At 39.1% G+C, this 27,207-nt stretch overlaps 2 protein-coding genes across 3 annotated transcripts in view; both read left to right on the plus strand.

Moving 5' to 3' along the window:
- LOC140950546 (rho guanine nucleotide exchange factor 11-like) overlaps positions 1–9,377 on the plus strand; it is a 65,102-nt gene extending 55,725 nt beyond the window's left edge. Inside the window, 6 exon segments of the mRNA XM_073399786.1 lie at positions 116–169; positions 266–300; positions 523–710; positions 4,238–4,290; positions 4,921–4,974; positions 7,872–9,377. Coding sequence (XP_073255887.1) covers positions 116–169; positions 266–300; positions 523–710; positions 4,238–4,290; positions 4,921–4,974; positions 7,872–8,027 — 540 coding nt within the window. The 3' untranslated portion in view covers positions 8,028–9,377.
- A 5,608-nt stretch (positions 9,378–14,985) lies between these two features.
- The window catches only part of LOC140950001 (UDP-glucose:glycoprotein glucosyltransferase 1-like), a 50,690-nt gene continuing 38,468 nt past the window's right edge, over positions 14,986–27,207 (plus strand). The window contains exons 1-15 of one of the 2 annotated variants that reach the window (XM_073399156.1): positions 14,986–15,045; positions 15,575–15,714; positions 18,028–18,110; positions 18,902–19,020; positions 20,320–20,429; positions 20,975–21,149; positions 21,336–21,514; positions 22,015–22,115; positions 23,502–23,601; positions 24,013–24,073; positions 24,308–24,396; positions 24,777–24,840; positions 25,201–25,287; positions 26,045–26,104; positions 26,735–26,794. In XM_073399156.1, the coding sequence (XP_073255257.1) occupies positions 15,025–15,045; positions 15,575–15,714; positions 18,028–18,110; positions 18,902–19,020; positions 20,320–20,429; positions 20,975–21,149; positions 21,336–21,514; positions 22,015–22,115; positions 23,502–23,601; positions 24,013–24,073; positions 24,308–24,396; positions 24,777–24,840; positions 25,201–25,287; positions 26,045–26,104; positions 26,735–26,794 (1,449 nt within the window). In that variant the 5' untranslated portion in view covers positions 14,986–15,024. The remainder of the gene's footprint in view (positions 15,046–15,574; positions 15,715–18,027; positions 18,111–18,901; positions 19,021–20,319; positions 20,430–20,974; positions 21,150–21,335; positions 21,515–22,014; positions 22,116–23,501; positions 23,602–24,012; positions 24,074–24,307; positions 24,397–24,776; positions 24,841–25,200; positions 25,288–26,044; positions 26,105–26,734; positions 26,795–27,207) is intronic. The other variant, XM_073399157.1, reaches the window with a different exon arrangement.

The following is a 27,207-nucleotide window of genomic DNA, read 5'->3' on the forward strand; positions in this document are numbered from 1 at the left end:
AATACGATCAATCGAACGCACCATAGTGGAGCGACAGTGAGTTCATGTGATCATAATCAGTGTCAATTGATTTTGATAATGTACATAACATAACTTCATTTTTCTTTCATTTTAGCAACAACTTGTTTTGTCAACGTCGGTGTTGAATGAGCAGCTTACAACTTTACTTGTAAGTAGCGGCGAAGTTTACTACCTTTTTTTTAGTGTTCGTTACGTTGCTATATACGAGCGCTTAACTTGCCTTTATAATTTCCTTCTCTTTCAGGGAGTTATAACTGATCGAGACATGGCAAGGGAAAGGTAAACTTATACCTTTTCGATTTTGAAGGGTGATGTTGAATTTTGTGTCATTAATCCCTGTTCCGATTGACGCGATGTTTCAAGGTCTGTTAGAGTACCCCATACAGTGCACTCTGAAGCTGGAACCTGGAATAAGTTTTCCGTGTTAGTCAAGGCTTGGAAACCCTCTCACCTAAAAAAAAACTGACTTCTAAACAGTGTCTCTTTTCGTTTTTAATGCAGGTTACGGTGTGACCTTCAATACGCTAACTCGCAAATTCAGCGCCTTAAACAGGGCCGTTCATCATCCCGCCGCGTAAGAGAACTTCCCGGTTCCCAGTTCTCTATCAACGATGAGCAGTTTTCGCCAGGATTCCAATCGGATTCCCCTCGGCCCAGCTCTCCTTCATCTACTGTAGACTTAGACTCGGGTAAGCGCAACTTGTATCTATATGGAGCTGTTTGTTAAGATACTTTTGCTTGATACAACTGTATGATGCTTGCTTTTGTTGCTAGATTTTATAAGGCAATACAGTAAAACCTGTGTCAGCGGATACCCGGCTCACTGGACTGTCGCTAGTGTCCTCCTCATAAAGCCGTTTTACAGAAAATATGGGAAGAAAAGTTTGCGACTTACTGATGCATGTGCAGTGCTCATGACTCAGGGTGCAAATTGCTCAATATGCCGTCCGGTTTAGTACCGGTTTCACTGTATGGAAGGGTTATTGATAGGTAGGGATGGGTTTGTGAAATACGTGCTTTTGAAGAAAAAATAAAACAGGGGTAAACGTGGGCTTTTAAATGAGCTTTTTGCCAATGACTCTTGTGAGGTGATATCAAACTTCGCATCTGGGAAGTAAAACTACCTGAACGTGCTTGAAGGAAAAAAACTGACCATCTTTGAAAAGGAATGTATTTATATTACGTGTAAAGGTGCGTTTGATTGATCGTATTTGAGTATGGGGATGTTCAGAGGAACTGCTAAAAAATATAATCCAGGTTTTAACCCTAACCTCAAAGCTACTGGAATACAACACGCACACATCAAATCTTAAGGCAAATCAGTATTGTGCGAATTTTAATAATTCGAAACTGGCCTATTCCTCGCTTCAGTTTTATGGAACGAATGCCATCAAGCTAAAGCACCTTAAACAGAATCCCCGGTTTCCAAAAGTTGAAAGAAACACACGCAAATGTTGATAATTTCTTAGCAGCTCGAGAAAAACCCTTATGTTTTTCGTCAGCGCCGGTCACTGCCCATTCTCGGACACCCAGGGGCGGTCAGCTGGTCCGGGAAAGACAAGGGCAAAAGTTTTTAAGAACGGACGGGAGAGCCCCTGGGATGCCACTCTCAACGAACCAGTTCCACGACACAATCGAATGCTTGTATCTGATCGGGCATAAAATTACGGTGCGTAATCGGAGGCCAGCATCTATCGCGCTGCTTTCGTGATCTTATACGAGCGAGTTTACCTTCAAACTTGACTGTTTTCGCCTACTCGTCATACTTGTCATTCATGTGCAGGAGAAATTCCTCTCCCATTAAAGTTTGTAGTTTTGTCCTTAAATATTTCCCCTCAGTGACACGAGAAGACCGAACGAAACTGGTCGAGTAAACTTGCGGGGTTGCTTGAAGAAGCCTAGAAGTGCTCTGTTTTTACTAATTTACCTTTGATTGACCCACAGTCTGATTTCTTCGGTTGCTGCATTTTGCATTTTGTTTGTTTTGCTAACATGCTAAATTATGGAATTTCTTTGGTTTTTTGGGCCCTGTCTTCACTAAAAAACTCTTCTCGATGAAAGCTCGGCTGCTCGAGCCAGACAGGTACGGCCAACAGACATTTTCGCAGATAAACTACTTTGTATAAGAAGACGACGAAGGCAGCGCGATTAATGCCGGCCCCCGATTGGGTCAATCAGAAACTAGCAGTCGACTGAGTTGTGGAACTGGTTCTTTAAGAGTAGCATCCCAGGGTCTGTCTTGCCCGTTCTTGAAAACTTTCGCTGCAGTTTTTCCCGACCCAATTGACTGCCCGTTGGTCTCCGAACATGGTCACTGCCATTGAATACAAATAAAGGGGATTCGTGCATAGCGTTTGTGTGTGTTAAAAGTGGGAAGGTGGTAAGTTAAACGCTGGTAATTGCAAATAACTCTCCGACGTTTCGGCAATGCTGCCTTCATCAGAAAAAAAATGTGTGACATCTGACATCAGACATCACACACCAGACATCATATATCTGACAACAAACATTAGACGTCTGACCTCAGACAACAAACATCAGACTTCATAGAGACAGTAGACATCAGTTGTCTGACATCAGACTTCAGACCTGTTACATCTGACATAAGACATAATACATCCGACGTCTGATGTGAGATGTCTGTTGCATGTCATGAGGTCAGACGTCTGACATCAGACATCGCACGTATCACACATCAGGCATCTCCCATCAGACATACATGCGGTTCAATTTTATCCTTGGTTCAAATTTTCCCTTCTTTTGTTTTGGGTATGGTAATGTACATGTATGATAATAATATGATAAGCGGTTTAAAACAAAAGAAAAGAAAATTTGAACGAAGGATAAAATTGAACCACAACATACATATCACACATCAGACATCATACATATATCACACATCACACGTCTGACATCAGACATGTGACATCAGACGGGTGCTGTCAAACATCTGTATCTGACGTCATACATATCACACATCAGACGTCTGACGTCAGACATGTGACATCAGATGCCTGACATCTGACATCTAAAATCAGACGTCCGACATCAGACATCAGACATCTGGCATCAGATGTTTGACATCTGAAATCAGACGTCTGCTGTCAGACATCTGATATCAGACGTCATACATATCACACATCAGACGTCTAGCATCTGACATCAGACGTCTGACAACTAAGAACAGACATCAGACGTCGAAGATCAGACGTCTGACATCAGGCTTGTAAAATCAGACGTCAGATGTCTGACATCTGACGTCTGACATCAGATGTCTGACATCAGACATCTGAAATCAGACGTCTGCTGTCAGACATCTGATATCAGACATCATACATATCATACATCAGACATGTGACATCAGATGCCTGACATCAGAGTGTGACATTAGACATCTGACTTCAGACGTCTGACATCAGACATCTGACATCAGACGTCTATTGTCAGGCTTCATACATATGACACATCAGGCGTCTAGCATCTGACATCAGACGTGTCATCTGAAATGTGAAATCACACGTCTAAGATAACACGTCTGACATCAGACATTGACATCAGACGTCTGATATCAGACATGACACATCAGACATCTGACAACTGAGATCAGATGTCTGTCATCAGACGTCTGAGATGGCACGTCTGACCTCAGATGTTTGACACCAGATGTATGAACATCAGACGTCTGACATCTGACATCAGACGTCTGACATCAGATGTCTTACATCAGACGTCTGCTACCAGACATGATATGAGACATCATACATATCACACATCAGACGTTTGGCATCAGATCCGACACCAGATGTATGAACATCAGACATCTGACATCAGACGTCTGACAACTGAAATGAAACGTCTGACATCAAATATCTGACGTCTGACATCAGACGTCGAACTTAAGACGTCTGAGATCAGACGTCAGACATCAGATGTCTGACATCTGACATGAGACGTCTGACATGAGACGTCTGAAATCGGGTGTGTAACATCAGATGTTTGACATCAGACATCTGAACTGACATATTTTCCCTGATGAAGGCAGCATTGCCGAAACGTCGTAGTTTTATTTGCAATTATCAGCGTTTAACTTACCACCTTCCCACTTTCAACCCAGCCATTGAATGTCGATTGTGTTATTGCCGAAGCAGTGGCATGTAGAACGTAGTTTAATGGTACTACTTTCTGATGTTTTTTCATGTTCTTTCTCTGTAAACAGATTATGCGCGTTTATCAGAGACTAGTGACTATTTGGCATCTGAAGATAACATGGTATGATTCGTTAGGCTTTTGTTAGGGATTTCTTGTTGGGTGGGTGTTTTTAAGACATGTGTTATTACTTAGTGATCACTTAGTCTTTGTTCATCCAGACAACTGTTATTTGTTTGTTACAGTGTTTTTCTTTCGTTTGTATAAACAGACGTTAATGCATGCAACATATACTACTCGGTTTCACTCCAGCCAAAGTGAATTCAGTCTGTTATTGAGTAATACCACCGTGTTTGTTTGTTTATTGGTGTGTTTTATTGAGTAGGCTGTTGGCCTTGTAACTGTAGTAGGCTGAGTTGATTTGTGGTAGTGGCAAACGGGGTGTGAACATATGTTGAAGCCTTACGTCGAGTCTAGAAGTGATATATTCTTGTCACCAAAATATTCAGTATTCAGACTTTGGTGCCGGTTTTTATAGTGACATTGTGAGTGAATTATTTGACTTAGGGAAACGCATGCAGCGTTTTTATCATGTAAGTGAGATGCATCTTCTTTACCTTGTCTATCCTTTTCATCCAAAGAAATACATGATTAACACTGGGCTTTCTTTCTCCTCAAAGATGATAGAGTTTACTATTTGGCAGTGGCCTTTCTTATTGTACTAACAGCTGTTGTTTTTGCCGGATTTAACAGGAACCAGTGACGCGGTCTTCGTCGTTTTCTGGGTATCGAACGAGAAGCTCATTGGTAAGTTATCAGTCTTTGTTATCCCTTCTCTGCATGTTTCTTTCATACCTTTGTACCCAGTTCATTGCTTTAAATCTAAGAATATTATGTGGGCCATATGTTTTTCCTTTAATATGACGAGGTCTTGCGCAAATAGTATTTCTACTAAATTTTTAAACAACAGGATTTAAAGCATTTTTCTTAAAATGGTGTGCAAATTTAACAGTATAACTGCTAAAGATATTGTTAGAAGTGTATTGAGTTACATGGGCGGTATAAATTTTTTTCTTTTTGAGAGTTAGTAGAAGCTTTCCTTAAGAGACCTAAAGACGTGTTGCAAGCATGTGATTGGTTATTTATAGCTTTAAAATCACACATTAGCTAACGCACAAATTGTTGTTGTTGTTGTTGTTTGGATTGTGCTGTGTTATATGTAACACCCTACACCCCCAGCCCACATTCTAACCAGTAACTGAAGCTTATTTAATTTTATTAAGATGCTAACAAATCCAGATCTCGCAATTGGCACCGAATGCTACGACGTATAGCACGTGGTAAGTCATTCGGTATTCTTTTGCACGCCACACCCAGCTAGTGCTCAATATAAACCAACAGTTTATCTCCTTCTCGTTTTCTGAAGAGTCTATTGAACGTCATTGTGATTTGTGTAGGCCGGCGTTCATTAGGTTCTTATGCAACGTTTGTCTCTATCAGCACGATATCTCTCTTCAACAGTCTAAGAAAGATATGTATTAAGTATGAGAACCTTAAAAGAAGATTCCTATTTACCATCATTTGAAATCTGTAATTGCAAACCATCATAGTCAAAGCAAGCGAAGTTTACTCATTGTAGTGCACAGTTGAAGGGTAATGAGGACAGTAAATACCCTGTAAACGTTGCTTTAAATTGCGGAGAACTTCCTGCCAGCTGCTCTCTACGCAGAATTTTAATGTAAATCAAGAGTATCATCTTGTAGGTATTAACTCGTTAGAACCAGAATTCGAAGCACATGAACTATTGTTTAGCCTGGCATGCTTTTTCTAAAAATAGAGGGTAACGGAACTATCCTTTCGAAACTAGTTGGAGAGAAGTTTCCGGCAGGAGGTTCTGGTGCAGGTTTTAGAACGTTATCCCTTGTTTGTTGTTGTAAGTTTAAAACTGTAGTTTAAAATCAACATTGCTTAAGTCAGACATTTTAAGCTGAACGGATCGTTCTCCACGAGTTTATCAACATTTGACTCTTCAGTACGTCAAACGGTACAGTCTTGTGGCTTTTGATGTGTTTACTACAACCAATAAACAGTACATGGTAAATGCATATTTACCTTCGTCTTTCTTTCTTTCGATTGCCATGTATGTATACGCTTTTGGGTACAAAGGTAGCTTATTGCAGTTTAAGAAAGAGGACCTGCAGGCGAATTCAGCTGTTTTCATGTCGCGGAAGATGTTTGAATAACGGGTAGGCAAAGTCCTTTGGTCGCCAGCTGTAATGTGGATGATGTGGTTCAATTATACCCTTGGTTTAAATTTTATTTGCCTTTGTTTTAAAGTCATTATCGTACACTACCATACCCAAGAACAAAGGAAAATGAAATTTAAACCTAGTTTAAAATTGAACTTCTGTTTACCTCTAAGATATCTCAGTTGTCGTGCTGTTATTGTCTAGAACGAAAGCCGTTGGAAAGTCGATCATGATTGTAAGGTCGTTCATTCAGCGCGTCAAAGGGAAGGAAAAAGCAAGCAGTCGGAGCATGTGAGCACCAGTTGAAATCTGCGTTGTTGCTATGTGCTGTGCCCACACCTAGTGCCTGCGCTACAGACGAACCTAAACCTCTGGTTGAGTCGACTGCGAGCAAGCGCCGAAATCCTTATTCTGAATCCTCCTCCTAATTTTTATTGTTTTCCCTCCTCCTCATTCTTATTGTTTTCACAGACTGGTTATTTAGATTTTCAGTTTGGCCTGATTTTGGCTATTTCAGCCTGATTTTGGCCTTTTTGGGCTGTGCTTGGCCTTTTTGGCCTGTCTTTCCTTCTAAATAACCTGTCTGTGAAAACAAAAATGAGGAGGGGGAGGGAAAACAATAAAAAATGAGGAAGAGGAGGAGGAGGGAAAACAATAAAAATGTAGTGGTGGTGGTGGTGGAGGAAAACAATAGAAATGTGGTGGTGGTGGTGGTGGTGGTATAACTTTGCTATTCATGCAGCTGTGTCGAAAGAAACTGAGTGTAGGGTCGATGTAAGGCTGGTGTGGGGTCGATGTGATGGAGGGAAAATAAAATTAAAAAAAGACTTAGTTTGCCTTCGCCCTTATTAATATGCACGATTTACACGCCAAGAATCATTAAACTGGAGCTAGGACAATGGCAGCAGTAGGAATAGAACTTGTATAATAACGTTACGACTCAGTGGTTTTAAGTCGTAGACAAGGTTGAGTTTACTCGTTAGACATCATGAATTAACCAATGAAAACGTTTCTTGTTTTCTAATCAACCAATCGAAATCCAAGACATTTATCGACCTTAAAGTTACTTGAAAACCTGTCAGACCGGTTAAACCAACTATTATATGTAAATGACCTTAGCTTAATGAGATTCCTCCTCATTTTATTCATGGTAAAAGACAAAAAGGTATGACGTAATTTGGCGTTAGTGTATTCCACACAAACATTCATTAATTCCACAAAAAAAGGATAATTCGGTGTCTACTATACTACTCGTTTGGAATACATGATTATTGGTGCACACATTTAAAACACTTTTTCTTCTGTTATTTGCGCTCGTTATTCAGACTCTTTGCTTTAAATTAGAGAGAATGTTCTTTTTTTTGTTTTTTTGTTTTTTAGCCTTTTTCACTTTGTTTGTTGTTTTTTAGCCTTCGCTGATTCTCTTTCTCGCTCTCACGATTCTCTTATTTGCAGGCCTCCAGTGGGTACCGATCTTCTACGGCTTCCTCGCGGCACACTTGGCGCTCTCGGGATGAAGCTGCATCAACATGGCGTCGAGGAGGCCGTTCCGCCAACTGGACCTACTGGAGCGACGACGGTGCGGAATACGAGTCACAATCACAGATCTAAAGCAAGTTTGACGGGGCAGCTATTTATGCTTGACCGTCACATTGACCTGGGAGGTTTCGTGGTGAAATCGCGCTGGTGTCATTTCTAGACAGCTGAGTTTACCTTTAACAGACGAAGTTAATAGACGATTGTTGAACATCGAAACAGCCTAGAGTATCTGATGTTTGGCATTTAAATATTTCGTTAAATACCTTTTTGCTTGTATGTAGTGAACGAGGCTTTTTAGTTATATTTAATTTTCAATTGAGATCATTTCAAAGCTCGCTGTTTCTTATACTTTGCCAGTTATTATGGAGTTTTATGAAAAATATCAGCACAGAGCCAGGCATGCAGGTCATGAAAATAGAGCGATTTTTACCGTTATTTTAACAAAGACAGGCATTGGAACAATTCGAAGTATCGCTTAATTGAAAATTTTTTGATACGTTCTTCTAACTCTGTGGTAAATAACGTTTAAGCAGATAATCAGATGGGTATTAGGGGGAGAAGAATAGTGGATATTCAGTCGCGTGAAATTTCTGTAAGTGTTAAACCATCATATTTTCCGGCAGTAAATTGGTTTACCACAGTAATGTATTTTTCAGTTATTTTGACATCCAAAACCAAAAACAAACAAACAAATGGTTACTTATGAGAATGAATATTTAGCAGAGCATATTCTAGGTTGTCGATGTAACATTTCGTTTCTCGTTTATGCTCTATTCAGTATTAAGTTAATGAAACTCACTTAAAGGAAGGAACAAGTAGTAGCTAGCCTTTGAATACAGCGAACGGAGGCTCGGTTTTTCGGTCCGACCGAAATACCGAGCCTCCGTTTGGTGAGTGGCTCTCTTTAGTGTGCAAGTTCGGTGGGAGGTGGTGAGGGAGGGAGAACGGGAGAAAGGGACTTTAGGCAGTCCGTTACCGGGATAATTAGCTGTCTTGCGAACTTGAGGGTGTAGTATTTTCAATCGACTGTGCATTAATTTGCCTGTTCTCCCTCGCTCCCGGGAAGTGATATTTGTAAGCGTCACTGGTCTGTTCGTTAACGTGAATATCCAAGTCAGTCTTTTTGGCATAATGAAAGACATCTAAATGCCCCATCGTATGTCATGTGCAAAACAAAATTCTTGGTGTATGGTAATGATCACACATTTTTGTTATAAAAGGACCAGAAACGCTTTCATAATTTATTTTTTCGCTAATGATGGACCCGGATATACTTCAGTGTAACTTTTTAAAATACAGGAGTTTGTATATAAAGTATTAATGGCCTGGGTTTTAAAAACAGTGATATTCCTTATTAAGTAAAGATAAATGCGATCTAAAGGTCATGTAGTTAGTTAATAAAGAAAGAAAGACGGTTCTTCATCACCTTGTGTTATAATACGGGCACTGGGCATGCATGCCATCTTTTGGCTTCCTGTCTTTTTACATTACCTCATTGCTCCATACCGTAGTACTCGAAAGAGTGGTTCAGTGCTGTTTTACGAAAGCAGTGCTACGACATAAACTTTTTTCTTTGTTTCGTTCGAAAAGGAGGACGCAATAAAAGTTTTTTGAAAGGTCTATGTCCCTTCCAGATCCAAATTAAACTATCAGTAACTGAGCGGCCATAACACAATAACAACCGTATTAGCATTTCAGCATCCGAGTCATGTGAATAAAATAAAACAACTTGGGGGGAAAGCGGCGCTTATTTTGGGGTCTTTATGTATTTTGCATTTTTTAGACTTTTCGAGCATTCAAACACAGCAAGTGGTAGACTACCCCCCTCCCCCCCTCGCTGGATTTTCGCGGTTTATTCAAGGAATCGCTCAACAAAGAAACGACCACTACCTAACGCTAGACAGTTGTGATGAATCTGAGAGTTTCTATGGCATATCGACTGCCAAAACTGACGTTACAACTCCTGAGACCCCTGATAAGGTAAAGTCCGTCGAGAACAGTCCTGACAAGTGGTGGTTTCTTCATGAAAGACCTAGCCCCTTGCGGGTCTGTCGCGAACTGCGAAGTAGACCGTATTTTGAGCGCCTGGGCTTAATTAGCACGGTACCACATCTGCTTTCGCTGCGTTTCATCGTCTCGTCACATTGCGAAAGACTGCACCTTCACCCCAAACTGCGGAATATGTCCCAGCGACACGTGACCGTGCTTCGTATTGATGGGGCAGAGCGAGATGCTGTGAATCCAGCAAGACGGGAAAGAAGCACGGCGAGGAGCAGGAAGCTGAGACCTCCAAAAGAACAGAGGCTTCGAACGTGACTTACCGGTGTACTGAGGTATGCGGTCAAAACACTGTTGGAATCGGCAGATCCTGTGCAAAAGTACCGTAAAATCCCGAAAATAAGCCCCTCCAAATATAGGCCCCCAAAACTCGTAACGCAAAAAACCCTCCGTTAAATCGCCCCTCCAAATATAAGCCCCGCCCCCCGCTTGAACTGGGAAACTGCCCTCAAATGCAAAGTAAAACAAAGAAAAACAGTAAATTTCCTTCCAAGAATAAGGCTAGGCTAATCGATTTTGAGACGCAAATTTCCCTCCCTTAACACCCTCCGAATATAAGCCCCTCCAAATATAAGCTTCTCAAAAAGGGCCTTTGAAAAATATAAGCTCCGGGGCTTATTTTCGGAATTTTACTGTATGTTTCGCTGACGTCTATGATCCGAGCGCGCCTCATGTAAGGATCAGAACCTACGTTATTATACACGACAAAAGCAATCACTCCCTATCTAGAGCCCAACTTGTGGACAAGCTAAATATTAATGGTTTAGCCACTCTGTACACCTTCGAGACTTGTTTGGGCGTTAAACAGACCCTCGGGAGACGTACGCACGGACTGATAATAGGGACTTTAAGATCCAACGTCGCGGAAGGCAACGAGAACGTAAAAAAAACAAAAGGTTTAATAAGCAAAACAACAACTTTGCACGTGCATGACGCTTTTTTTGTATATTTCTCTTCTGTTTTTGCACGACGTCGACGAGAAAATGCCTAATTTCGCGTTTTAAGGAGGACATAAATAAGCAACGAAGAAATTTTATTTCTCTTTCTGAGCCTGAATATGGTCACTTGACATTCAGCCTTAGGAGGTTTCGCCTACATTTGACAAAGTAAGTGGGCAGGAATAATCGCTGTAAAGACTAAAAGAACGCAAATTCACTTTTTAAGCGACGTTCCCGTTGCCGTAGCGTCGTTGGATCTTAAAGTCCCTAATCGGGGAGTTTACGCAACGACGAGGGCTACGAAAACGTCACTTACAAAGTGACTTTGCGCTGCCTCAAACTTTATCGCGCTTATTCCATTTCGTTTAATTCGTCAAATGTTAGCAAAGTTTTTTAGAGTTGAATTCTAAAGGACTTCATCAAAGTTCAGGAAAAGAAAAAGAAAGTTGTTGTCTTTTGTTCCCGTCCTTGACAAAACGTGAAATTAGGCAGTTTCATGTTGTAGTCGTGCAACGACGTCAGAGCAATGTACAAAAAAGCGTGATGCACGTACAAAGTTGTTGTTTTGCTTGTCTTAACCTACTGCTTTTTTGCCGTGTTCGTTGCCGTCGTCTTCGTCGTTGCGTAAACTCCCTAATAAGGACCTTACGATCCGACAACAGTGCAAACGTCGCTGAATTATAGACTTCGTGTGTTTTAAAACTTTTTCTCCATTATTTTTCGTCCCTCAGTTACCTAAAAGTGGGGAAATTAGGTCGGAGCTGAAGAGTCAGAGGACTGCCTCAGCAGGGTTCCTGAGGATAGAGATAGTAAAATTATTTATCGCTTTGCCGTTCTAGGCCAGAGTTGACGTAGGTCTTATTTACAGACGAAACATCAAATCTACTGGGACTCTGCGACATGTATTACGTATTCTGCACACTACTATCAACGACCACTTTAGAAAGCTGGTTTACTAACTTAAAACAAACGCCACTGAGTCGTAGTCAACAGTTACTGGCACCGTACAAACGACTTATCGACGAAATCAAGCAAAACTAGGGAGAACAACTGGACAACTGATGACTAACAATAGCCGACTGATTGACTGTGACAATAGACGGATCGAAACGCACCAATTACATTACGAGTCTTCATAGCCAATAACATCACGGCTTAACTGACAGACGACCAATAACATCGCGACGTAACTGACCAATCAGATCAATAACCAGAATATAATATTCCATCAACTGACGTGATACAACTCACTTTGATTCTGAAGATGACTACCGCACAAGTTGTCGAAACGTCAGTCACTGTCAACAACAACAGTCCTTTTCAGGAGTACGTTCACCCAGACGATCAAACTCAACCTAATTTTGAAATGACTCCTGGGTTCAAACCTTTCACAACAATGTTTTTGTTTCGTGATTATTTCCGCTTGAGACGTTGTTAGTCATTTTAGAGATAGTATCTGCCACATATCTTGTATGATTGGTCAATCTGTTACCCTCGGATTTCTTTTAGCAAAGTATGATAGTCATTGTCTTGGTTACCTGCAAGTTGTTGTTGTTGTTGTTGTTGTTGTTTTTTTTTTTTACATCAATCTAAGCCTATGTAAGCTCTTTCCTTTTTTACCTTATATAAAGATATTTTAAGCTTGCTGGTTATGCTGCCCTATCTCGGCCAAGACTAAATATGGGTCGAGGTAGCGGAGCAGATCCCATCTTTGGGAAAAAGTAATACATTCCCAGCTTAGTCACTTTCTGTTTCTACATCTGCCTTATAAAGCCTTTTAACTTGGTCATCCTGAATTGAATGATGCAACTGATACATTTGTTAAACTTAATGTGGAGTAAATCTTTCTATTTGTAAATCCCTACATACCTGAAGTTTCTGACGCACAAAATCCTGAAGATGAACGACCCCATTCTATTAACTCTTATGAAAATGCAACCCCATGATAGTCAATTCAGTCGTGAAAATGCGACCTCATCCAGCGGCACATACCCATTAGCCTACTACTAGGAAGTACCCCCTGTGGGGCTTTAGGGTCCTTAAATGGACCCCTGCGGCACACTTAAAAGAAGTATCTTCTTATCCAAAGTGTCAAATGCCTTCTTCAAGTCAAAATAAACGACTCCTGTGAGCATGCCCTGCTGCGGCGGATTCAGCTTTTTTTAGCAGAGGGGGTTCGATGAAATGGGGCTGCCGAAGGCGGCCCTGTTGAAAGGGGGTCCAGGGACATCCTTCCCCGGATAATTTTGAAATTTCAAGTCCTCGGATACGCGATTTCCGCCATTCTGAGGAAGGAAGGAACCATATGCTGGGAAAATGTTAAAAACGCGTAAACAAGAAAAGTTTCCTACAGGATTTCTTCTAATTTTTTGTAACCTCTCATCACTAAATAAAGCAAGTTCGATTCAAACAATGGTTTCAACTTTACTTCTTTTCTCGAATAACTAGTGAGTCACCTCCTACGGCTTACTTTACAAATCCTTTAAAAAGACGGTCAAATAGCTAAATACGAAACAAAAAACAGATCTGGAAAGTTATCCATCGATCTGAGAACGATGTAGAACGATACCACTGAGGCACCGACGAATGCCCTGTGCGATTCCCTCGCGCCAGTCTGCGGCACACATTACAGGTAAATCATGGGTAAACTGACAAAAAGCAGTAGCAGTAGAGCGACGTTGTCTAAAGACAAATTGCTTATCAAATAATAAATTGTTTTGAGTTATAATTAAATGGCCATAAAGCTGAAAATGTACAAAACGCTCAATTACTGTAGACGCAGATGGCAGAATGGAAATAAGGCGGTAATTATACCTATCACATCTATCCCCTTGTTTGAACAGGGCCTTTACCTTTGCACATTACTAGGTGTCAGGAAAAGTTCCCTTCCGAAGAGACATGTTAATTAGGTAGGTCAAAGGTGGGGCAATCATATTTGATGAGTCACGAAGCATATGCGCACTCATGTTGTCCAGGCCTGTCGCTGTCGCTAACTGCTTTGCCACGGAAGCCACTGTCACAGGCTTAAATTCAACCGCAACGTCGGAAATAAATGACGCCGACCAACTTTTAACTCCAGCGAAAGATATCGCTATGCGTTTACCAACTGAGGTAAAGTGCTTATTAAAAATTTTAGCGATTTGTCGGGAACACAAGCACGATAAACCGCCATCGGAGTTTAAATTGCTGTTACACCCCTTGCATTGTTGGACGGGAGAGTATCTCAGTTAAGGGATCTCATTCTAGAGTTGTCCGCATTCTTAGCCTCTTCGACGAGCTTGCAATAATATTAATATCATGATTATATTATATTATGATTCGGCAGGTTGAAATGGGAAAGGCGTATCTCTCTCGTTTTTTAAAGATCTCGTCAAGATCATTATATCGTAGATTTTCTCGGAAAAAATCTCCTACTTTTGTGTTTTTTTCGTCACTAAAGGAAAAGAATGAGATGCCCTATACCCACACTAGCACGCATAGAAAAGTATCATCCCCAAAAAATTTGCCCCAAAATGGAATAAATAGTACAGCTTGACCTTATCACCAAATTGTTGTGTTTCACTTAGCTTACGTAGAAAGCGTTTCCGTGCGGTTTCGGAGCAAAGAACGAGAAACGAGAGTCAAAGACCGCGCGAAAAATGGCGCGCGTAAAAGAGCAGGGAGGGTGGCTATGGTTCAATTCTTCGCGCGGCAAAAACTGAAAATCCCGTTCCTCGGTCTTTTTTTGCTCCGAAACCAAACGCAAACGCTTGCTACGAGCGAAAGCTATGTTTCACTCCCCGACCGAAGCAGAGACAATTTTTATCAAAACTTGTTAGCCCGGCCCGGCCCTTCCACAAGTCGGTCCACTGGAATTAGTGTGCCATCAAACATGTGTGGGCTTAGAAACTGATCTGAAAACAATTCAAAACACTAAGAAGAAAAGATTTGATAGAATGAAATCTTTGCTCCCTCCCTCCCTTGTTCCCTGCCGTGAGCTGAGACAGTCTGAGAAGAGATTGGGCTGCCTGTGTCGGCGCCTGCCTGGCACTAGCGGCGCGACGTGGTTACACGGCATTGGTTTTATTTTCAAGATGGCGGCGATCAGATGCAAGGTACTCTGTATAAGTAAAACTAATCTTTTAAACCCAGAATTTAGTCATCTATTTAGGGAATATCGCCTCCTAATCTTCAGAATAAACGGTCACTTATTTGGTTTTCGTTGCGTAACAGAAGTGCTTACTGTGATGTGCCTTTAAAGTGTTGCGCCAAATTAATGGACCGGTATTCTGAAGCAGCTCCCATGCTTCCGCTTTATTCACTTTTTTCATTACTTTAGCCGATTTAAGCTTCCGATCACTCTTGCGATGAAAAAGAGATCGTATTTTGTCAGCCCCGGTAAAGAAACTCGAATGTTTCAATTTGACTGATTTTTTTTCTATATTTTTTGTTAGTCTAGTAATTTAGTAAAATAATTTACACAAATGTACATGTAACTTAATTTATGTTAAATACGGTTTAAATTGTCCTTATCATTGCTCGTAGTCATTGACTTAAAGAGCCTTTTAGTAGTCGTGATATGTTGCTAAAAATTCTTATGGTTAATTTTGAGCTGTATAAAACGATGATGTCAATATTTTCTAGGTTACACATATTCTATTGGCCGTCGTGTGGACTCTTATATGTAAAACCCAGCTTAGCTATTGTCAACCTAGCACCTCAAAGTCAATAATTGCTACACTAGATGCAAGATGGGCATCAACACCTTTACTTCTAGAGGCCAGGTTTGTTAAAAAATATACATTACTGTAGAATTACGATTTTTCTAGCCCTTGGTTTTAAACATTTTTGTAATTATTAACTATTATTATTATTCATTCAAAATAATTCCCCGATTCTGATTGGCTAAAAGCACCATAACCAGTTACTGATGACCAAATTTGGAAGAATTTTGTGTGTTAATGAGGAAATGATGGCAAAAATGCCGCGTTCTGGCAGGTTAATGCACCGTTAAGCCAGAAGACCTGCGGACGAGATTGAGTTGTTTCGGTTGTGAAAACAAAAAATGGCAGACATTTCACTTGTTTCAAGAGTAAGAACTAGAACTAAGAACGTGCACTATTGAAGGTGAACTTAACATAGATGGAGGTAAGCATGTTTTAGCTTTGTTTTTAAACTAGGAATTATTTTGAATGAATAATAAAACAATTATTGAATTCGGCTTTCGTATCATATGAAGAATTATGGAGATCTCGGAGGGTGCTGCCTCGACAGATAACACCCTCCTTGATCTCCATAATTCTGCATAAGAAACTCAGCCTCATTCATTAATTGTTAATTAAATGAGGCTGATTATCATCTGAACAATTATGGAGATCTTGGGTGGGTGTTACGGCCTAGGCGGATAAAAAGCCAAATTCAAAAATTGTTTTGTTATTCATTCAAAGTAATTCCTAGATTAAAAACAAGTTAAAACATGCTTACCTCCATCGATGTTAAGTTCATCTTCGATAATGCATGATTATCAGCAAGTTTAGGAGATAAAGGGTTTTTCAGTTTTGTAAATATTCTCCAAAGAGCAGATGTTGTCCGTCGAGTTGTCTTCTTGCTGTTCTTGCCATGGTTTTAGCCAATAGTTTGCCTATTTCTTCTCCGTGAAACGAGTGAAATGTTTCACCATTTTGTACTCACTACCAAAACAACTCAACCTTGCCCCCAGGTCTTCTCGGTTAACTGTTCAATAATCTGGCTGCACACTTGACATAATTTTTCACGTATGGCAAAATCATTTCAAATTTGGTCGACAATAGCTGGTTATGATGAATTATTCGTGGGATTTTAGCCAATCAGAAATGGAGAAATATTTTGAATGAATAATGATAATAGTTATTGGAGCCAAACCTAACTTTCCATTGCCAGTCAAACACTATAATTTTACTCCTGATTTACCAAACCTCCCACTAATTTGAACCAATTTGCTTTTCTTAAAGTGGTTTGAAAAATCTGGATTACTTTTAGATAAAAAAAACATTGTGATACATATGTGATCTCCCAGTTTTATGTTATGTTAGTTAATTTAATAAACACTAATACCCTACTGTAAAATTGCGAAAATAAGCACCGGGCTTATATTTTTCAAAGGCCCTTTTTGAGGGGCTTATTTTTGGAGGGGCTTATCTACAGAAGGAAATTTGCATTTCAAAATCAATTGGGCTAGCGTTATAGTTGGAAGGAAATTTACCGTTTTTGCTTTGTTTTACTTTGTATTTGAGGGAAATTCCCAAGTGCGAGCCGCCATATGGGTTTTTGTTTGGAGGGGCTTATACATGGAGGGGCTTATTTTTGGAATTTTATGGTAGCTTGACTCTCTGGTACAATGTAGTAGTTTGAAGAGGCAGGAAAAGGGGAAATTAAGGCATACTAGAGTGTAATAGTGGGGCAAGGAAAAAGAGTTAGGACACCGTTCAAGCCAACCAAAAAAATTAAAAAGCAATAATATGGAGGAAAAAATGAACTGAAAGCTGTTGTAAATAAGTGTTTTTCACCCTAAACAGCGCATAACTGTAATCCATAAAGTGAGTGATAAACCCTAGTCAGTAAAATGAGTGCTTGACCCTAAGCAGTGAAAGTCGACCAAGACTGCTTAATTATGCAAATATTTCAGCTGCAAAACCTGGCATACCCATAGGGAACTATGATGTAGGAAACGTTTTTCATGTATTTGCAATTTTATAAACTTTTTTTCCCATGGCTCACATAAATCGCATGGCTTGCTGGCTCACAGATTTTCTTGCACTAGGAAAAATAGAAATGATGCCTTCAAGGATACTATTGTTTCACCCTTTTTTACTCTCAGATTCTGAGTGTACAAAACATGATTGGTTTGAATTAATTATGTGTCAATCACAGAAATTCGGATGGGCAGAATTGTATGCTAATTTTAATATGAGCCATTCCCAAATAGCAGTCTAACAAGATCCTAATACTGCAAGCTAAAGAAAACATAAACAATGTGGCATCATTATCTTGCCTTTTATCTCTTTTGAGGAAGAGATCTACTTAATAGTTTATTCAATGTTTAATATTTTTCATTTCAGTGAATATTTAGCCGCAGATAGCAATGAAAAGTTTTGGAAGTTTGTAGATTTATCACAGACAGTTTCATTTAGTCATGATTCAGGTATTTATGTCAAACTGGATTATGATCTCAAGCTATGATTATTAAAGTATGTAAGCACACTTTTGGGTATAGAATGGTTCCTTGAAAAATGTGGGTCTCAGAAAATTTTGGGTCCATCTCAAAATCTTAGAAGCATTTTTATAGGTCTTGAAATCTTGTTTTTGGGTAATGTTGTGTCTCGGAGTCTCAAATACTTTTTGAGTCTTGTTCTCAAATTTGAAACCGTGGTCTCACAATCACACAAAGTCTCAAATTTATCATTCTATACCCTTACTTTTATGATTTTAACTTTCAGATGGTATAATTCATTTTTTAGTGTATAATAAGGGATGGTAAATTATAGCTGTGCTCCTGCAGCAACCCAGTCATGGCCACCTGATACTTTTACAGTTTACTTTTGTTCTTAGACAACAAGGAAATTTTAGATTAAATGGATTGCATAAAGCCTTTTTGTGGGGCACCCTGAATTTAATTACATTGGTGCCCTTTAGTTTCACTTGTACACATTATTCAAGCTTAATGCTCTTACGAGTTTAAATTATTTGTAATAAACTCTGAAATGATGTCTCATCATCCGCCAAACTTCAAGACCATATACCTTTGATTATTATTTTAAAATAATTTGGCACCTCGCCATTTCTTTCAAACAGTGTGTTATTGATTTCTGCTCATCTTAGTGGTAGATCATTTTTGTGATTTATTTGTCTTTTGCACGTGTGAATTTTAAATAAAGTAACATAATGTTTTTAGCAATAGGTTTAGATTTGAAACTGGTTTTTTTTTCTCCTCAGATGAATATCAACATATTATAAAAGTTGCTGAAAAGTTACTAGCTCCTTTAGGTTTGGATTTCTTACAATTTTCCTTGTCGCTGAGATATTACTCTCCAAGAGTGGAATTATTTAATAGGGTGAGTATAATAATACTTGTCATGGTATTTCTTATTAAAGCCCTTTGCAATTTTGAAAAACCTCTCACTCTACATCAATACATGTATCTACTGTTTCAAGTCCAGATGTTAAGAATAATCTGTTAAACTGGTTGGTAGAAGATTAATGTATGATAGTTTATCATGCAAAAGTCACACCTGCCCAATAGTTTGCATGACTTTGCAGCATTTATCCTGACAAGTTATCAGTAAAGTATGATATCTCACCTTATATGGCAGTTCATTGTATAGGCCACTACCTCTTTACAGACAACTCTATAAGATGGACATCTCACTAAATTGGACACCTAGAGTTGGTCCCTGCCTTTCTTTACTCCCTTTATTTGACTCGCTATAAGACGGACACCTAGAGTTAGTCCCTGCCTTTCTTTACTCCCTTTATTTGACTCGCTATAAGACGGACACCTAGAGTTAGTCCCTGCCTTTCTTTACTCCCTTTATTTGACTCGCTATAAGACGGACACCTAGAGTTAGTCCCTGCCTTTCTTTACTCTCTTTATTTGACTCGCTATAAGACGGACACCTAGAGTTAGTCCCTGCCTTTCTTTACTCCCTTTAGTTGACTCTCTATAAGATGGACACCTAGAGTTGGTCCCTGCCTTTCTTTACTCCTTTTAGTTGACTTCCTATAAGACGGACACCTAGAGTTGGTCCCTGCCTTTCTTTACTCCCTTTAGTTGACTATCTATAACAAGGACACCCAGAGTTGGTCTCTGTCTTTCTTTAGTCCCTTTAGTTGACTCTCTATAAGATGGACACCTACAGTTGGTCCCTGCCTTTCTTAACTCCTTTTAGTCGACTCTCTATACGACTGACACCTAGAGCTGGTCCCTACAGCCTTTCTTTACTCCTTTTAGTTGACTCTATATAAGACAAACATCTCTCTAAGAAGGACACTTAGTGCTGGTTGCAAAGGTGTCCATCACAGAGAGAGTTGACTGTAAACATTTCGAACTGGAAAATGGAGTCTTGATGACATTGAAACACTGTTGGATTTATCATTGATTTTTTAATTGGCTATGTATTATGATACCTCAATTAGTTATTAACATTTTGTGTACTATTTTGGAACAAACTTTTTCTTCTCTAGGGACCCATTCTTCCATCTCATCCACTTCCTTTCTAATTTGTTGTTTTCAATATATATTAACTTTGTGACTTCCATGAAACTAATTTTATCGCAAATATGATGGTCTTTGAGACTATTTTTTATTAGGTGGGAGCTTTTACTTATTTGCTGTGTTTTGATTTTTTTTATAGGTAGCACACGAAATTCCTGCACCAGACTGTGAAGCGTTTATTCAACTTGGCACTCAGACAATCTGTGATGTTGCAAAGGCAGTGTCTGTTATCAAGCAAGCAGAAAATGTGTATGTCCCACTCATTACTGTGCTCATTACAAAACCCTATTTCTGAAATGACAAATTGTGCCCAAGTTTGTTACTTACATGCAAGGTGGCTTACACAGTTAACTCCCTTTATCGTAAACACTGTAGGGACCTTGAGTTAGTGTCCTCATTAGTGAGAGCCCATAAAAGCGGGAGTCCATTTCAGTCAAATGTCTATTTTTGCCTGGGATTTAGCTGCTGTCCGTATCATCAAGGTGCCCATCATAGCGGGGTGTCTGCAAGGCGAGAGTTGAAAGTAATGGCCATTTGAAGTCTCTTTAAAGAAAAAACACATATAATGATGATTTGCTCCCTCCCCCTTTCTGTTCCATTTTATTGAAAACTCTGATATACCATTATGTTGTACGCACCAGTAGCCTCCTCGTCCACTCTCCCTTTGGTGGATTTTCTCTATTGTGTGACATATCAATGAAAACTGACTTCCCCATGTACCCAGCCCTCTACAATTTCATTGATCATTGAAAATTGATGTAAGCAACCTGTTGTTTTTGTGATTCTTTATACAGGCCAGTATCACAAAGCTTTGAATTTGATCATCACTATCCTAAGTCAGAAAACAATTCAGTAACTGTAGTGTTGTACGCAATGATTGGATCTGAGTCATTCTGGAAATTTCACCAACATCTCGAACACTTGGCAAAGTATGAGAATGTTCATTACATCCTCAGACATTATTTACAGGTAATACTGTAATAATAACATTAATCATACTGTAATGATACTTGATCATCATCAATATTTAATACATTCATGTGTCATGGACTCTCTAAATCTTGGGTACTTTTAGACTTATGTTCTATGATTTTGATATTAGGAACAGTGTAGGTCACTTAATTGACCCTGAGCTGCAATGCCTTTTTCTTAAAGCAGTCAACAACAGGTAAAAAGATGCGACTATCAGGGTATGGAGTAGAACTTGCTGTCAAGAAAACAGAATACAAAGCTGTGGATGACAGTAAAGTCAAAGATGACACAGAAGGAAAAGTACAGAGAACAGATGAAGCAGATGAAGATGAAGTTGAAGGTTTCCTTTTTGGGAAGCTGAGGTTTGTACATTGAGTGCATTCAGTACATAAACTTAAGATGTCTGACTTATTAATTATCTGACATGCAAAAATTTGTTTTTCTGATCTGATTTGTTTACTGAGGTTGATTGGCCACTGCCCTCAGGAATGAGAAGTTCTCAATTCCAAGGACAGTGGCCAATCTATGGTTCTTGTAAAACAACTCAGTTAATTAAATCCAATTTTTGTATTTCACTCCCCCCCCTGATGTAACACCACACGTTCTTTAGAAACTAACCCTTTAATCATCTGAGTTCTGAGTTCAATAATGTTATTTCTACTTGTGTTTTATGTTGGTTATTATCTGTTTAGAAAGAGCTACTCTCTGTTCCTGGGGAGGTACATATAGATACTGTAATTTTAAACCAGCATAAGACTAGCTTATCCATATAATGTTCTATGTGACTGCTCCTTGGTGGTTTATATCTCTGGATTTTTTTCTGGATCAACATTACAATTTGTGATTTTGGTTTCATTTTCAGGAAACTTTATCCAGGTCTGAAAGAGAACTTAGAGCAGTTCAGGAAACACCTAAAGGAGGGTTCACAAGAAATGGCTGCTTTAAAGGTGTGGCAGTTACAAGGTATTTACTGTGAACTTTGCATAGAATTACTCAGCCTCCTGTACTTGTGTCAAGTTGTTAGTTATATGCTGTGCAATTTTTTGCCAGTTAATTTGTCTTAGTACCTGTTTCTCCATCGTTATTTTTATAATTGTGTGTTATGTGGCTGTGTACTAATATATAGATTTAGCCAGGGCTAAAAGCGAAGCTCTGGTTATAAAACTTGTAAACAAACAAAATTAAATCGCGTAATGCTAAACGGGGAGGGCAATGAAAATGGCATCAAGATCAAAAGATCTAATTAGCAAAAAAACAAATTGCACGTGCAGCACACTTTTTTTCTAATTAGCCAAATAGAAAAGAAAAACAAATTTGCACGTGCAGCACGCTTTTTGTCTTTCTTTGCCGTTGTTTTGCACAACTACAACGCTGTTTTGTAGGACTAAAATGTCAAACTTCCTCGTTACACATTATTTTTGTGTGTTTTTCATGTTCGCTTTTATTTTTCACTGCTGCTCATTTTTACCTTGCTGGCCGCTAGCATTTCTCATTGTCTCACAGCCGCTTTGAATTTTCATGTTTTTCTTCCTACAAAATTCGTCTCTTTTGTTTTCAATCACTCGCTCTAGCTCTTTCTCTCTTATCCACGTGAGTGTAAATATCAAAAATAACGTCGAAAAAGACACGACTTTGTTGTTGTTTTTCCTTTCTAAAAGTTCGGGCGGCCATGCGATTTCTTTCCAAATAAAACCTTGAGTTGCATTCGGGTCGCCATACCTGTTGATTGAATTATTTTCAATTGGTATGCCTGTGGTGCAGACGGACGGTCGGGCGGGCGGGCGGTCAGTGTACGGTCACGTGATTACCAAATTTTCTCGGATGGGTAGTTTACCACATTCTTTTACCCATGGTGCTCTGCTGCGCGCTTCGCGCGCGAGAGCTCCGCTATTAGTTTTAGTGCTGTCCAGTATTTTTTTAATTCTTAAATTAAGCATAAATTAAACAGAAGCCCACATGTGTGAATTCGTTGTGCCCAATGTCCAACACACTGCTATACAATGTATGTCCTGACCTCCGAATCGTAACTTCACTTTCAGGTTTGTAGATATGGCAGTAATAACTCATCTGTTTAGGGACAGCATTTTAATACATGTATAGACGGCCATCATCATCTTCAGACTGTTCTATTTTTTCCCTTTAAAATGCAACCAGGAGCGAATGATGAACTAATTATACCAGTATACTTGTGTAGGTTTAGTTCCACTGTGCCTCTCCATACCATGAGACTGTAGTGAGATCACATTGTGATACTCCAGTCAACTGCAAATACAAAAACAAATCCAATACTCCTCATTGGCTATCTAACATCTCGTCTGTAAGCTGAAATGAGTGGTTTTTTTTTTGCAGATTTGAGCTTCCAAGCAGCCCAGCGGGTCATGTCATCTGATCCACAAGGAGCATTAAAAGTACTTAGAGATATCAGTCAGAATCTGCCCATGCAAACAAGGTTTGTAACCTTTGATTGATGTGTGTTATTTTTGTGGTGGAAAGGGTTTCTGGGTATGTACCATGTGCTGCTAGATTTCTTTTTAGAAGGTGTGCAACATCTACGTTACTGTTGAAATGTTGTGTGTTTCAATACTGGCATCACATCTTACAGACTTGTTTAAAACCTGGTTGACTAAGAGGTCAAATTCAAATTTTAAAATTAGAAATATTCTATTACAGTGGTCAGGGAGCAAGTTGCTCACAAACTGGGATTTTACAACCTTCTTGTGAAAATAAGTCTTCAAATAAATGGTTCATTCTGGCTTCTTATTGTGAATGGGGGTTATATTTTTAAACTTCCATTCCATCCACAAAACAAATTTTGTTGTCATAGCTTTTTAGAGTACTAATGTCTGTGTTTGTGCTTTAGATCTCTCGTTAAGACAAAGGTCAAGGAGGACATGAGAAAAGAGATTCAGTTGAATCAAAAGGTACAACATTTAACACAGGCACATTAAAACTTTTAGCTTAGTTCTAGTGTGTCAATTTGTGAAATATTCATCTAATAATTCCTTCTCTAATGTAGCTGTAAATAATCACCTAATTGATACATGTGGTTTTGGTAATCTCTTAGTAATAATAAATTCACTAAACCATTTTTTTAATGATACATTTGATTAAATCTGTACTTTTCCTATTTTTCACAATTCTGATTCTTCTTGCAGCATTTTGCTCACCTGGGAATTGATGCAGGAGACAGTGCATTGTTGATCAATGGACTTTTAGTTCCCGTTGATGATCTAAATCCATTTCAGTAAGTTTGTTTCAAATTGTAAAACGTAATGTAAGTTCACAGTTCTTAGTTTTTGTGATAAGTATGCAATAATTATGCACAATTGGCCCCATGGAATAGCGATGATGTAATGGGTATAACTCTCCCGCAAAAGCTTGTGTGATTAAATTGAGTTAAAACAGAGCACTAGTAGAGAGAGTGGGGCTTAAAATGAGTGAACCATCAATAATAACTGAATACGTAGCACTCAAGGTGCCAAAAGATGTTTGGATCAACGGAGTTGAGAATTATTTTGTCATCTTAACTACATGTATTGTATATTTAGGCTTTAACTGAAACGTGAATGTATGACTATGACTGTATCCATACCTGCAAGTTTATCAAACTCTACTGTTCCCCAGACTTTTAGACTTGCTGCGTGATGAAGCACTTGCAATTGACAGACTTGCTTCTCTTGGAATCAAGGTAATAGTTAACAAAAAATAGTAATATTGTGTATAGCAATTCTCTATCTCTGTCCCCTGGTCTCAGTCACTCCTAAAGGCTTGTGTGTTAGCATACATAACACATACATGTATGGAAAGGTACATATGTATGTAGGTAGCTGACAAACTAGTATAATCTGTTAGGTAGCCTTTATGAATGTTGCAGTAACTAAGAGAAATGGTTCATGGGACTACAGAAAAAGCAGAGTTTTATTTCCATGGATCCTTGTTCTAGCTTTCTGCAATTCCTTAACCTTATTTATGGGAATATCCAGTGTGCTTTCCACTAGAAAACTAAAGAAGGCTGTGTATGATTGTTTATTTCTTTATGTTTTTTTAGGGGGATGCCCTTGGCAAGCTTGTGTCCCTTTCAACTCAACCAGAACATGAGTCGTTTGTTTTAGATGCCAGGCATGACTCTATTGTGGTAAGTAATCTTTCTCTGGCCTTTTGGACTGAATCATGCAAATGATCTTTTCCCACTGTACAAGTAAGGTATCAAGTTGTTTATAACGTTAAAACTGGTGACATCACAAAATAATGGTAGAAGGGACGAGCATCTGCATGTGTGTTGCTTGTTTTAAGCAAAAACAAGCTACACACAGTCATGCAACTTGATAGAATAAAAAAATCAGCTTTTAGTCTACCTTGAGTTTGTTTTGCCATATCAAAACAAAAAATATCAACTTCAACTGGTATGGCGGGCTTATAAGGAAATGTCACCTTTGACAAAATTAGGGCACGAAGACCACTCTTCCTTTCCTCCGCACTTTATTATTTTTCTGAGGTTAGTCAGTCATACCTACAGCTTCGTCTAGGGAGAAAGTTCCAAAAAAAGAATGTTTATTGATAACATAGAATGCGAGAAGTCCACGGACTACCACACAACTGATATGACATTTTCATGTATATTTTAAAAGAAAGTTTTGGCTGGCCAGAGTAACCGTCAACCATCCTGTTTAAGATCAGCGTTGTATCTGCAAGCCGACGAAGGCAGTTCAGGTCAACCGAAATATTGTTTTGAAATACATGTACATCAGCGTACTGTAACAGCTTTGCAGTATTCTTTGGACTTCTTGTATTTTTTTATAACAGTCTGCAGTTTATTTCAATCATATATTTTTACTTAACCGCCTCTTGTATTTAACGTGAATTATGTCTTATTTAGTTACTGTTGTTTTCAGTTTATTAATGATCTTGAAAAAGATCGACAGTATTGGGGCTGGCCCTCTGAACTACAAGAGGTAGGTGAACGCAGTTATGTAGTACAATGGAACCTCGATATAACGAAGTGCCAAGGGACTGGCAAAATGTGTTCGCTATAACGAGGTTTCGTTATATCGAGGTTCTTTTTCATAGTTTTTACTATTACTGGGGTAAAGAAAATCGCCCGTTATACCGAGGACTTCGTTGTATAAAGGTTCCTTATATCGAGGTTCCACTGTAGTCTGTACATAACAGTTTAGGATGTCTGTTGTCAGCTTGTTCCTGGTTGAATGTTATTTGCCTACTCTTCAGGTGACCACCTGCCTAGTACACGTACGGTGTCTTCCCAGTCCTTCATTTATCTCGCTCGGAACACGTGACCCAAAACGCATCGGCCGCGCCGAAAAATGAAACCTAGGGGCGAGACAAAAAGTCGTCTCCCCCAAAAACCAAAATTATGTTGCCCGAAATTTTAACATGCTGAACAACTGCTGATGATTAAAAGATTGAGAACACAGGTTTTGAAAAAACTAAACATTTTCTATTGATGTAGTTTACTTAGACAGTTTGATGGTATATGTGGATACAAAGGTTTTTCACGATCGTTGGTTTTTGAGTTTGGAGTGTTCAGTGATAATATATTAGTATGCTTTAATCTCTGATTCCAGATATTACGACCAACATTTCCTGGAATGATGCGTTACATTGCGAAGAACATATTTAATCTGGTAAATCCATCTTTTTTGTTTGACATAACCAAGTAAAAACTTGAAGGAAAACAAACGTTTTGCCGTCACGCCATCGTCAAGGCATTAAACAGCATGGGATGTAAAATTTACTTTGATATTTCGAGTCTGATTGCTAGTTGCCAATTGACCCTCATTTGTTCTAATACAGATAGCGCTATTTACCGGACAAATGATGATCCAGCGGATAAGTATTAGAAAAAAATCAATTGCGCTAGATTGCACTGGATTGAGATTCATCCAGTGGGTAGCGTTATTCACCTTTTCAACAACTGGGTCTTGGTCTTAATTGTCTTATTAATGCTGGATTTTACTTACTAAACAGTCAACTTCGTAATCATCTTGATTACGCATTTGCTAAGAATGCAGGAGGTAATCAGGGACCTTACCTGGAT

The sequence above is a fragment of the Porites lutea genome, chromosome 10 (genome assembly GCF_958299795.1).
Source record: "Porites lutea chromosome 10, jaPorLute2.1, whole genome shotgun sequence".
NCBI lineage: Eukaryota > Metazoa > Cnidaria > Anthozoa > Scleractinia > Poritidae > Porites > Porites lutea.